The sequence below is a fragment of the Nannospalax galili genome, unplaced genomic scaffold, assembly GCF_000622305.1.
Source record: "Nannospalax galili isolate Female #2095 unplaced genomic scaffold, S.galili_v1.0 scaffold423, whole genome shotgun sequence".
NCBI lineage: Eukaryota > Metazoa > Chordata > Mammalia > Rodentia > Spalacidae > Nannospalax > Nannospalax galili.
This window is the reverse complement of record NW_008350949.1, coordinates 618,462-631,735: the sequence shown is the minus strand read 5'-3', so window position 1 is coordinate 631,735 and position 13,274 is coordinate 618,462. Positions and strand designations below refer to the sequence as shown.

General features: G+C 37.3%; 1 protein-coding gene across 1 annotated transcript in view; it reads right to left on the bottom strand.

Annotated features, from left to right (window-relative positions):
• Window positions 1-13,274, bottom strand: part of Hltf (helicase like transcription factor) — a gene marked incomplete in the record, with an annotated part of 84,646 nt that overhangs the window by 62,432 nt on the left and 8,940 nt on the right. Inside the window, 5 exon segments of the mRNA XM_008848042.3 lie at window positions 1,535-1,628; window positions 3,385-3,469; window positions 5,266-5,361; window positions 9,353-9,544; window positions 10,904-10,978. Coding sequence (XP_008846264.1) covers window positions 1,535-1,628; window positions 3,385-3,469; window positions 5,266-5,361; window positions 9,353-9,544; window positions 10,904-10,978 — 542 coding nt within the window.

The following is a 13,274-nucleotide window of genomic DNA, read 5'->3' as shown; positions in this document are numbered from 1 at the left end:
AAAACGGAGTATTGCCCAGCTCCAAAGAAAAATAAAATAATGGAATTTGCAGGAAAAAATTATATTGAGTGAGGTAATGCAGGTCAAACAATGCAAATTCTCTCTCATATGTGGATCTTGGCTTCAAATCTTTTGTTTAATATTTTATGTTTTATTTTATGTGTATGCGTGTATTCCCTGTATGTAGGTAACTGCACCTGTGTCATGAAATGCCCATGGAGGACAGAAGAGGCTGTCCTGGAGGGAAATGGAGTTACAGACAGTTGTTAGCTATCATGTAGGTGCTGGGATTTGAACCCGGGTCTTCTGCAAGAACCAGTGTTCCTAACCACTGGGCCATCTCTCCAGTCCCAAATCTTTTGCTTTGTATGCTTAACATGCAAAATAAGTTGAAGCCAGAAAACTGGAAGGGAGATTTTGGAGGGGGTTAGTAAATTATAGGTAAAACTAAAGTAGACAAGTAGAATACGGGATTATAATGAGTACAAAGGGCTACAGGAACATGGAGGGCTACAGGAACATGGGAGTCAGGGGAAAGGGAGTATGAAAAAGGGAAGGTGTGTATGAAAAGCCATGTGGTTAATGCCCTACTAACTCACAACCCAACGTAAGGTCTCCAGCAGAGATGGTTCAGCAGTTAAGCGCACAGGCTGCTCTTCCAGAGGACCTAGGTTTGGTTCCCAGCACCCACATGGCAGCTAACAATCATCCATAACTCCAGTTCCAGGTGATTCTACGCCCTCTTCTGACTTCCACAGGCACATACAACATGGGTGCACTTATGTACACGTAGGCAATACACTCATACACATAAAAATATTTTTTAAAAATAAGTGGAAGGATAGTAGAGTTAACTGAATGGGGGAGATATGAGTGTTAAAGGCTTATAAGAGATGGGTGTGGAGAAATGGGGGATAGGATGGGATAATGGATGGGGTTAACCAAACTTAAGGATCTATGAAAAAGCCTCACGGAACGCCCCTAGTTAGTTTCCAAATACAACTAACCAATTCCAACTAAGCTAATTTCCAAATACAACTTAAAAAGAAGAAAAAAAGTTCAAACAGGAATTACCCTGTATGGGTGAACAATGTCACCCCCAAAAAACATGGGTTATTAAAAATCACAGTAAAAGGTATGGGATACCCCCCACCTACAAGCTATGAGACACCCACATGGTGGCTACAAACAATCCTTAACTCCAGTTCCAGGGGAATCCGACATCCTCTTCTCACCTCCATGGCACTGCACGACATGGGTGCACTTATATATATATACATGGGCAATACACTCATATACATAAAATAAAATATTTTAAAAATTAATAAATCCCTTCTTTTTATAATTGGCAGTATTTTTCACTTTTAAAATGAGAACGCTATACCTAAGTGCTAGCAGTGATTTAGCAATCCAAAATTAAAAATTTATTTGATGCAACCTGTAACTGGAACATAGTGGTCCTATCTTTCTCTTATAAAAAAAACAGAGACATTTAAATAAATACCTACCATATAGTTAAAACACAACAATTTACCTTTTGTGGCGGAAACTAGATAATTCTGACATGGAACATTTATTCTTTTCCTTGATGTCTGAAATACCGGGTTCTTCAATACATCTAGATGCCTCTATTTCAAAGATAAACACAAGTAATTAGCAAACTGTCTTAAAATAGCAGTATCTCTCTTAAACCTTGGATTTCCAATTGTTGACTATTAGCCTTCTTAACAATTTCACTCTTTTCAAGCTATTCTCTACATTTCTCCTAGTGTTTCCCATTGATAAGTATCTTCAAATTTGTATGACCCAATAAAAAACTCCTTTCTCATCCTGTCTCAAAAAGATACCCCCCCACACACAAAAACCCTTTCTCTAATAATCATCCAGTCAACCTGAAGACTGAATTTACTTCTGTACCAAGACAACTAAGGACTCCCGAAGATAAAACAAAAACAAGAGACTAACACACGCACACACACAATCACTAACAGGTGTTATAAATTTCTATTTCCAAATCACTTTGTCTCCTAGCAAATTACTTCATCACTGCTTAGCTCTCCTGGCCCTTCTCTATCATCCTGTACTATCTGCCTAGATTGAAAGAGAATCCAGTTCACTCTGTGGGGAAAATTTGATGCTATAAGTTATGAAGGCCACGTTTCCTGCCTTTTCATCCTCTCACTACTCTAGTTCTCATAATCCTCCCACAAGCTTACTAATTATCAACACTATATTCAAAATTCTCCTACCCCCAAAAAGGGCGAAAAAAAAGAGATTCAACTCTACTGTCTATCCCAATCCCACAGTGTAGTTACTTCCATTTCTGTACACACCCATCTAAGCAGTTTGTCCTGCTGTGCTTAAACTTCATTTCAGAAATCAATGTTATGAAGGTCATGAGTGCCAATTCACAAAGCACTTCTCTTTTTGACCTCGAAATTGGCTCTAAATCATCTTTCTAGCCTTTACCTGCTTTTAGCCATGCGTACTGCTTTGTCAGTGCAATGAGGTTCTATAATAAAACACAGTTTCTTCTTTAAATTATCCTTTCATGGAATGTTCTCAACCAAAAACAGTTTTCTGGAACTTTTCTGACTATTATGCTATTACCTAATACAAATACCTTGACAAGGCATTTCCTGATTACCAATCCTCAAAAGATTCTTGAGAAAAAAAAAAAACTCCTGGACTAGACAGACGGCTTAGCTGTTAAGAGCACTGGCTGCTCTGGCAGAGGACCTGGTGTGCTAGATAGCTTTAGTGTCAACTTGACACACATGGGTTGAGGGAGCCTCAGTTGGGGGATTGCCTCTATTGGACTGGCCTGTGGCCATGTCTAAGGGGCATCTTCTTGATGAGTGATGTGGGAGGGCCCAGCCCACTGTGGGTGGTGCCACCCCTGGGTTGCATAACAAAGCAGGCTGAGCAGGGGCCAGGGGAGCAAGCCAGTAAGCAGCGTTCCTCCATGGCCTGTGCTCCAGCTCGAACCTCCAGGTTCCTGCCGAGTTCCTACCTTGGGCTCCCTGATGAACTGTGACCTGGGAAATGTAAGCTGAATAAACCCTTTTCTCCCCTAGTTGGTAGTGGTCAGAGTATTTTGTCACAACAATGAAGAAACAAACTAAGACACCTGGTTTCCAGCAACTAACCACCATCTGTAACTTCAGTTCCAGGGGATCCGATGCCCTCTCCTGGCCTCCATGGGCACTGCACAACATGGGTGCACATACGTGCAGGCAATACATTCATACACATAAAATAAAAAATACATTTTTTTTAAAGGAGAACCTAAATTTCTATATATTACAAAGCCAAAAACCAGAATTATCTTAGGTTAGAAAAATACCCATCAAGTGATCAGGTCATATTCAAAATTAAACTTACCTTTGCTTAGTCCATCTACCTTTTCACTGGTAGTAGTTCTTCCAAGTTTCATAGATTCATTCTTAAAACTACATTCCTTGTGTTCCTGGGTAAAAAGGCATTTTCTTCAATGGTACATTGGTTTTAAATGAAATTAATCTTATTTTATATTGCTTTTCTTTATAGAATGAAGACTAAAAAAATGCTACCAGATTTTGGAACAATAGTGAGAAGGGAGGTAAATAGCAAAAAAGAATACATAAACTGCTTTAAAATGTTTCCATTGGATCTCTAAAATGAAAACTTGTTGGCTTTTACTTTCAAAAGGAATACAAAAAGAAAAACCTTGTTTATAAATTTTACTGTGAGGAAAAAAAATTACTCAAAGAAAAATTTAAGAAATGGGATTTAATATTTAATTCAGAATTAAGACCTCCCAACCTTACTTTTCAAAACAAGATTCCCCATTCGACAAATCTTCCCTTGGGCTATCATTACTATACTTTCGTCTCTAGAATGCCCTCGACTGTCAGATACAATAGAAGCATTTATGGCAAGAAACTGAACCTGATATTTTAGCAGGTTAAAGTCCCAATGCAAGTAAAAGAAAACAAAATCTCAATAAGCAGGTGGGGCAAGGTAGTGTATGTGAAAATTAAAACATGGGAAACATCTTTGTGCTATTTATTTCCTAATTTAGGTTTTCAGGATTTTCAGGTACAAACAATAGTTGTTTCTTTTCTGATAATTATTTTTCTCAATGAACTGATTTTTAATTTTAGAAACTGAATATAAACACATTGTGTATGTAGATATATATCAATTATGAAGAAAAACCATCCAGACTCACATCACTAGGCCATAAATCATCATTAACAAATTAATAGCTGTAGTATGTGTGAATATACTTATACATAAAAATTTACAAAATGAGGACTAAAGTTGTATTTGTAGCTGGTTATTATTTTTTTTAATCTGAAAAATGTTACAGGACCTGAGGATAGAGTTCAGTGTTAGAGTACTTACTTAGCATGTTGAAGCCCTAGATTCCAACCCTAGCCCCCAATTTTTTTTTAAAATAGACTACTCTTCAAAATTAAGTCTGTGTTTATATAATATTAAATGATATGGTTATTTTGTAATTTAACTACTACATTTAGAAAAATATTATAAACTGCCTATGTTTAAAATATTAGGGAAAATTTTTACTACTATCTTTAAAAAGGTGGATTATTTATAATTGTCAATAGCATCTTAAGTCAAATATTTGACAAGGTCAAAGATTATGAATGCACTTAACCTTCCTGATACATATTTACCATTTGTCTTCAAGAATGCGGTGCTATGCTCTTCTTTGTTTGTATGTCGGCTTTGTGTCTTTATTATTGTTGTATGGGGTTTTTGCTTTGGTTTATTATTTTTTTTAAGACAGAGTTTCACTCTATATTGTAGCCCTGGCTGGCTTCAAATTCACAGGGAGTCACGTCTCTACCATCGAATTGTTGGGATTAAAAGTATATACCACCAGGGCTGGAGCGATGGCTCAGTGGTTAAGAGCATTGACTGCTCTTGCAGAGGACCTGGGTTTGATTCCCAGCACCCACATAGTGGCTATGAACCAACCTTCCAGTCCCAGGGGAATATGAAAGTCTCTTCTGACCTCTGCGGCATTGCATGACATGGGTGCACTCACATAACACTAAAAATAATAAAGTATTTTTTTTTAAAAAGTATATACAACCATGACAGGTGGTACTTAAACTCTTACAAGCACCATTATGAACATGCCTAAAAAGCCATTAGTCACATGTCTTACATTAGATATCAATTTCCTGGCAATGTTTTAATAAAACAGTAAAGTTTTACAGTAAAATAGACCTCACAGAAAGCACACTACTTTACCTTCTTTGACTGATTCTTCTTAGGTCTTTCAACAAGAAGAGGACTGCCATCATGGAAGTTGGTAAGAATTACTGCAATGGCAGTAAGTGTTTTACCCTTTAAAATATTTTTAAAAGACAAATGGTCAGATTCTTAAACCCATCTAGAAAACATTTCAAAAACAATTTCAAATAAATACTGAATAACATTAAAAACCACAGCAATGTGTAATTAAATGATTGTTAATGAAAAGTATTTCATTTAGTTAAGAAATTTTCTTAACCTTTTAAGTTACTAAGTGATATAAGCATCACTGATGTCAGTTTATTGAATGACTGACTGCTCTAAGATTCTACATTGAACTATCACTTTATCATGAAACTAGTATTACAACTATTTTTTATGAAGTTCAGTGCTAATTTAAAATGAATAAGAATTCCAGCATACATATGAACACAATCACTTTCATTATTTTCAATGAAATCATGGCAATATAGAAATAAAACTAGCAGCTTTAAAGCAGTTTCCAAAGTATGGTCCCTAGGACCCTTTCAAGAGACTAAATGATCAAAATTGGCATGTGTTTGTGTGTGCATATATGTGTGGAGGCCAGAGAATAATCTTAGGTGTCAGTCCTCAGACAACTGTCCACCTTTTAAAAACAAGGTTCCTCACTGGCCTAGAACTTGCCAAGCTAGCTAGGCTGGCTGGCAGGAGAGCCCCATACATACCTCCCAACACTGAAATTAAAAGCTCATGTACCCATGATTTTTTTTATGTGAATTCTGGGGACTCAGGTCCTTGATTGAGCCACTTCCTCAGCCCCCAAAACTATTTTTGTAACACTACTAAATAAGACCTTATTTGGTTGGCATCTGCACTGATGCCATAAAAGGCAAGAGGGGAAATTGTGCTGGTGCCTTGGAATATAACACATTCATGATCATATTCACCCTCATAGTATTCCCTATAAAGGTAATACACCTTTGTAGTCATATTCCTATCACATACTTAAAATGAAAAGTCACCTTTGTAATAAAATGGGGGGCATACATGAGATACTTATTACATATGAGTTATCTATAGAAAAATTACATGAAATTGAGTTTCAGCCTCAACTAGTCCCTTTTTTCACAGAATGCTTGAAAGAATGACTAAGCATCTAGGATGAATTTTCTTTTGAATTTTTTCAAGAGCTGTTCATTTTTATCTTATGTGAGTGTTTTACCAGCATGTTATCTATGTGCATACAAGCATGCAGTACCCACAGGGGCCAAGAAGAGGGCACTGGATCCCCTGAAAATGGATTTATAGGTGATCGCGAGCCATCTTGTGGGTGCTGGGAACTGAACCCAGATCCTCCACAAAAGCAGTCAGTGCTCAACCACTGAGCCATCTCCAGCTTTTTGTTTACTGAGACAAGGTCTCCCGTAGCCCTACCTGGCATGGGACTCACTATGTAGACCAGGCTGGTCTTGATCTCACAGAGATCTATGTGTCTCTGCCTCTGGGGCACTAGGGATTTTTATCTTTAAGAAAAACAACAGAGTATCTGTCATCAAGGTTAAATCTGAATTTTCCCAACAAAAAATTAGAATGTTTCAACACTTATACATGACAGCATGACTAAAGCATCTTTGAAAAATGCAACTGCTTTTCTAATAAGACTGGAAGTAACATTAAAGAATATAAGCTTTTGATAGCATATGATGAAATGCACCAACATGTGGTAGATCTAAAACCAGAATTTTCCAAATGGATGAGCCTAGTCATAAAACCATGTGTAAAACATTCAATGTACAAATAGATTTTAATAAAAATTAAAGATACACAAATGGATTTTAACGAGTATAAATAAGTTTCATATTGTAACCATTAGCCTTTAAAGAACTAATACTTAGCACTAAATCAACAACAAAAAAAAATCAAATTATCTAAAAAAAAAGAAGTTTGAAAATACCTGTGATGTTAATACTGTCAACTTGACAGGATCTAGAATTACCGAACAAACCTCTGAGCCATGACTACCAAGGGAGTTTCTAGACTACGTTAATGAGGTGGGAAGTCTGTGGTAAGCACCATTCACTCCATAGGCTGGGGTCTCAGGCTGAATAAAAGAACTGATCACCAGCCTTCATCTCCCTGATTCCAGACTGCAGGTACAGTATGACCAGCCACTTAGAACTCCTGCCATCATACCTTCCCTATGATGGACGCTATCTCTTGGAACTGTAAGCCAAAATAAACCCTTTTCTCACTAAAGCTGCTTCTAGTCAGGTATGCTGTCACAGCAACAGGAAAGCAACTAATACAATACCCTCCTCTATAACATCAGTATAAGGATAAATTTTATGTACTTTAACCAAAATCAACACAATCACAACAGACTGAATCTAAAGCAGCAGACAGAAGAATTCATCTATTCGGCCAAAACATCAAAACAAGTGGCTGAACTGTAAAACCAAAATTGCTAAAGTTTGGAAGTTTTTATTTTAAAAATGTGCTATCTATACAAGTAAACAGTTTTCTATATTGTTCTTTTTAAATATTCAGTTAATGCCTGCTACTATATTGATAGAGCTAAAAAAAAAAAAAAAACCCCAAAGATTCTAAGGCCAAAAACCATATGAACTACTATGGTAATCAAGTGTCTACTAAGTAATCCACATATCCCACTATTTGTATAAGAATACAGTATCATACAACATCCCCCTCATTGTAAAGCTTTTATTAAAAACACAACGCGGACTAGAGGTGTAGGCCACTGGGTAAGATGCATGCATATTTTGAGTAAGGTCCTAGATTTCATCCCCAAGAGGAATGGAACAAACTGACAGGGGTCCAGGGGTCCAGGTAGCCAATGTTCAGTCCTACTGTTTGATTCAGAGTGGAAGCCTCAGTATTAACTGAGACAGCCCCTGGGGATGGGAATGGACATTACTAGAAGAGTAGCCTGGCTGCTTTCACATAGTGCTTATCATAGCCTCATTCCACTTGGGGAGACCTATTGATCATGTGTTCCAGGAAGCATTTGGTAGGAGCTGAGGTCCACAGGGTTCAACTTTTCCTCTTAACTTACGGCTTTCCTGCTCATCATGTAAGAAGCCAGCTGCTCTAAGAGATGGTGGCATTGTTCACTGTCCTCTTCCCAAATCTGCTTTATCACGTTTGCTTGTCCTCATCCTATTTCCTGTCCCGCTGTCTGTCCACAATTATAGCCATACTCACAACGGCACTGAAACGTGTTGTGGGTCCAGTGTGACTTGTCACAGCCCTATCTTGTTCCCTGTGACTATCATCTGACTTCTCATGGCTCCTATCTTTCATGTTTCAGGTCAAACTTCTCAGCACCTGTATTACTCTCTAAGCTTCTTCACAGAGCTGATAAAATCAAAGTTGGGTTCAGTTGGAGAGAGCCATCATATGAGGTCTGTGTCCATATTCTTGTAGTAAGGAACCTGCAGGAATGGCCAAACAACTTGTACCAACCTGGAGGCCCTCCAATGACCTTAGAGTTTGCAGGAAAATCTGCTTAGTCCTTGGCAATGACCTTATCCTCTTGTTTGGCTCTCTGTATCTGATACCTCTCTCAGCCAAGCAGGTCTGCATCAGAGCATAGCAAGACAGTGCTATGGGTAGTGAGAGGTTATGACACCATTGCTTTTCTCTTGTCAGTATGATTGCCAGTATCAAAGGACTTCTCCAACTGGAGGTAACTAGGCCTTTCTTTTTGTTTTTTGTAGTGATTAAGATTAAACTCAGGGACTTACACATGCTAGGAAGTCACCTTCCCTTTACCTTTACTTTTAAAAAATCCTCCGAAAGGCAGGTATTCCAAAGAGCAAGAAAACTGAGACTATCTCTTTATGCATTTATTACTTTTACTGAATTTTGTTACCTAATTATTACAACTCTTCTTTGTTGTTATTTGACCTGTCTGTTGGGTTCCCTAGAAGACCCTACTTGCAAGACAAGGGGAATAACCACAAAAAAACTGTTCTACACAGAAACCAAAATAAACTAGCACCTATCTTTCAACCTCAAAATATCTTTCTACAAAATTGTAACTGCTAAATAAGATTTTGTTAACTGAAGAAAAAAAAATTACCAAACCCATATCATCAGCTAAAATTCCTCCATGAACATTTTCTGGTCGTTCCTTCTCAGAAAAATTTGTTATTGTATTATAATATAAGTCATTTCGCTGCTCCCAGAATGGAGGAAGTTCTTTGCTGTTTTCTCGTGAAATCATCCAAGCTAGAGCTTGTTTTTGATGTGGAAGCAATGGTGTTTCAATAGCCTACAAAAAATAAATGTCATAAAGAAAATATAGTCAGTCCTTTTCTTTTTAGATGCAGAACCTGAAAAATAGTAATCTTTTTATTGGTATGAAATGTATAAATGATCAAGATATTTAAAAATTCCCAAGTTCAGTTTTTTTAGTTCTTTATACTTTCTAAATATCAATGCCCTGACAGATATAATATAGCCAGCAGAATTCTCTTATTTTCTGAACTGTCTCTTCAGACTGTTATTACTTTTCTGTGTGTAGGCTTCTTAATTTCAGATAATAGCATTTGTCAATTCCTAGAATTCTTGAGCTTTTGCAAAGAGAGTGCGTGCCTATCAATAAATGGGAAAATGAACAGGCACTTTTTAAAAAAAGAAATACAGATGGTTAATAGATATATGAAAAAGTGCTCCATGTCCTTAGCCATCAAGGAAATACGGAGTAAAACTACCCTGAGAATCCATCTCACCATTGTCAGAATGGTCATCATTAAGAAAACAAGAGACTCCTAGATAGGCTGACTAGACCCCAGTGGATGGACTTACACTGGGGAACATCTGGGGACACTGACTTGACCACTGGGCCTTAACACAGATGATACAGTATATGTGTTCAGGAACGGGAGTGTCTATGGGAGGGTACAGGTGGGGATGGGGGTATAAAGATGATTAAGATTGTTTGTGATATTCTGTATTAAACATACAAAAATTCAATAAAAACAAATTTAAAAGAACGCTTGCAAGGTTTCAGGTAAAAAGGAACCCTTACTGCTGGTGGCAATATAAATTGATTCAACCACTGTAGAAATTAGCATGAAAGGTCCTCAAAAACTTAAAAGAGAACAACATATAATCTGGCTACATCACTCCTGGGAATATACCCAAAGGAATATAAGTCACCAAACTAAAAAGATACGTGTCCATCTAAGTTTACTGTGGCACTGAACACATCATAAGCATAGACTCAACCTAGATATCCATCAATAAATGAATGGATAAAGAAAACTCAGTCTATGTTCATAATGGACTTTTGTTCAGCCATAAAGCACAAAATTAAGTCTTTTGCAGGAAAATGGAAGGAACTGGGGATCATTATTATTATGTGAAAAAAGTCAGGGCTAAAAAGAAAGCCAGATCTGCATTACATCTTATTTTGTGTTTGTATAAATCTAAATACACACACATACATACATGACATCAAACTATAAGGGAGACTACATGGAAAGACCCAAGAAAGGAGGAAAGGAAAGGGAGGACAAGAGAAGGTAATGGGGAATGAACACCATCATAGTCAAGTACAGCAAACCTAAAGAGAAATCTCATTAGGAAACACATCATTTTGAACATAATTAATGCATTGGTTCAATACCTCAGCTGGCTCCATTTCATGAGTTTTATCATCTTCTTTTAAATCTTCAAACAATTTGTCAAATTCTGTTTTAAGCTACAGGAAACAGCAATAAGAAATAACGAACAAAACAATTAAAATGATAATTGTATGTAATCCAAAGATTTCAAATCATTTCATTGAATAAGTTAAATGCCTAAAGGCACATAAGTTAATTCTTTGTTATACCAAACTACTCACTGCAAGTAGAAAAGGGTAATTTTTCTACAAAAGGTCAAATGTATTATTTTTGGATGAATACACAAGCATCACAGGGCCTCTCTAGGGAGCTAGGGATATATAGCTCTGTGATAAAGCACTTGCCTAAGTATTTGCATGGCCCTGGGTTCAACTCCCAATACTATTAAAAAAAAAAGAGGAAGAGGGCTGGGTGTGATGGTGCACGCCTTTAATCCCAGCTCTTGGGGGGTAGAGGCAGGGGGATCTCTGTGAGTTTGAGGCCAGCCTGGTCTACATAGTGAGCTCCAGGCCAGCTGGGGCTACAGGGAGACCCTGTCTCAAAAAGACCAAAAAAAGGGGGGGAAGAGTTGAAGTGATGAAGCCCTGGGATATCAGTCAAAGTTCTGTCACAAATGAGCCTACTTATGGCCTTGTATTTTGTGTGTGTGTGTGATAGGGTCTCTACATAAAGAAAGTTTTAATATTTTTGACATGATTATATATGTAGCTTTTTTTTGTAGCACTGTCCAGCCTGGAATTCACTTATGTAGACCAGGCAGGTCTCAGACTCATAGAAATCCATTGCTTCTGCCTCCCAAGTGCTGGGATTTAAGGAGGGGACCACTATGCTTGGCCTGTAACTTATTTGTAGAAAACAAAATAATTTAGGTGACTAAGGTTCTTTCTTCCATTAAAATTCTTGCAACTATTTTGAAAGACCTAATAGATGCACCTGATTCTCAGGTAAATGACATTTTATTAGCAACAAGGAACTTGCTATGTGCTACCCAAAATGTCAGGATAAGTTCATGATGAAACTAATTTAGCTGATAATTTAAATTAATCTAGTTCAATTTTAAAGTAACATATACCATAAGTCTTACAATTTCTTTACAAATTAACACATGAATACATAGCAGCCTAGGAAACATCAAGCCAAGTTAGCAGAGGTAGCCTGGGGTCTGTCTACCAGACACAGGCTCCAGCCCTTCTAACGACATGCAGGAAAACTATAATTGGAAGACAAAGAAAAAAAGGATACCACCGGAGGATATAGAGACATAAAGTTTTAATATTATTTTTGAAATTATTATATATGTAGCTTTTTTCAAATTACCTCAATATAACAGTGTATCAGATCACAAATTACACAGAGACCTAGAGTAATACCACCAAAGATTTTGAGGTAATTTTAAAAATATTTTATTATTTTTATTTTATGTATATGAGTATATTGCCTGCATGTATGTAAGTGCACCTGTGTCATGCAATGCCCCTGGAGGTCAGAAGCAGGTGCTAGATTCCCTAGAACTGGAGCTACGGATGGTTGTTAGCTGTCATGTGGGTGCTGAGAATCAAACCCAGGTCCTCTGCAAGAGCAGCCCACACTCTTAACTGCTAAACCATCTCTCCATCCCTGAGGTAATTCTTATTAGTTTTTAAAAATATTTTATTATTTTTATTTTACGTGTATGAGTATTATACCTGCATGTAGTTAAGTGCATCCGTATCGTGCAATGCCCATGGAGGACAGAAGAGGCTGTCAGATCCCCTAGAACTGGAGTTACAGACGGTTGTTAGCCGCCATGTGGGTGGTGGGATTCAAACCCGGGTTTTCTGCAAGAACCAGTGTTCTTAACTGCTAAGCCATCTCTGCAGCCCCTCGAGGTGATTATTTTAACATTGCATTTGCACCCTCACTGAAGGAATAAATTTCATATTTTGTTTTTTGTTTTTTTTTTTTTTATCTTTTTGAGACAGGGTCTCCATGCAGCCCCAGCTGGCCTGGACCTCACTTTGTAGACCAGGCTGGCCTTGAATTCACAGAGATCCACCTGCCTCTGTGCAGTCCCAAGTGCTGGGACTAAAGGCATGTGCCACCACACCCGGCTAACATTTCAGTACTTTTTATTACTATTTTGGACATTCTGAAAATTTCAAATACAAAAATATCACATGCATCTACAGTCGTATGCATGTTTTTTGTTTTTATGTATGTACACTTGTGGATATGTACATAAAAATTAGCTCTCCTTTTCACAGATCTAGTTAATCAAAAATGCAGGCTTATGCTATAAGGGTTGTATATGTACTGAACCTGTATAGATACTGTTCCCCATCATTGTGTCCTTAAAATAGTATAACTATTTTCACGCTATTTTATTTATATTAT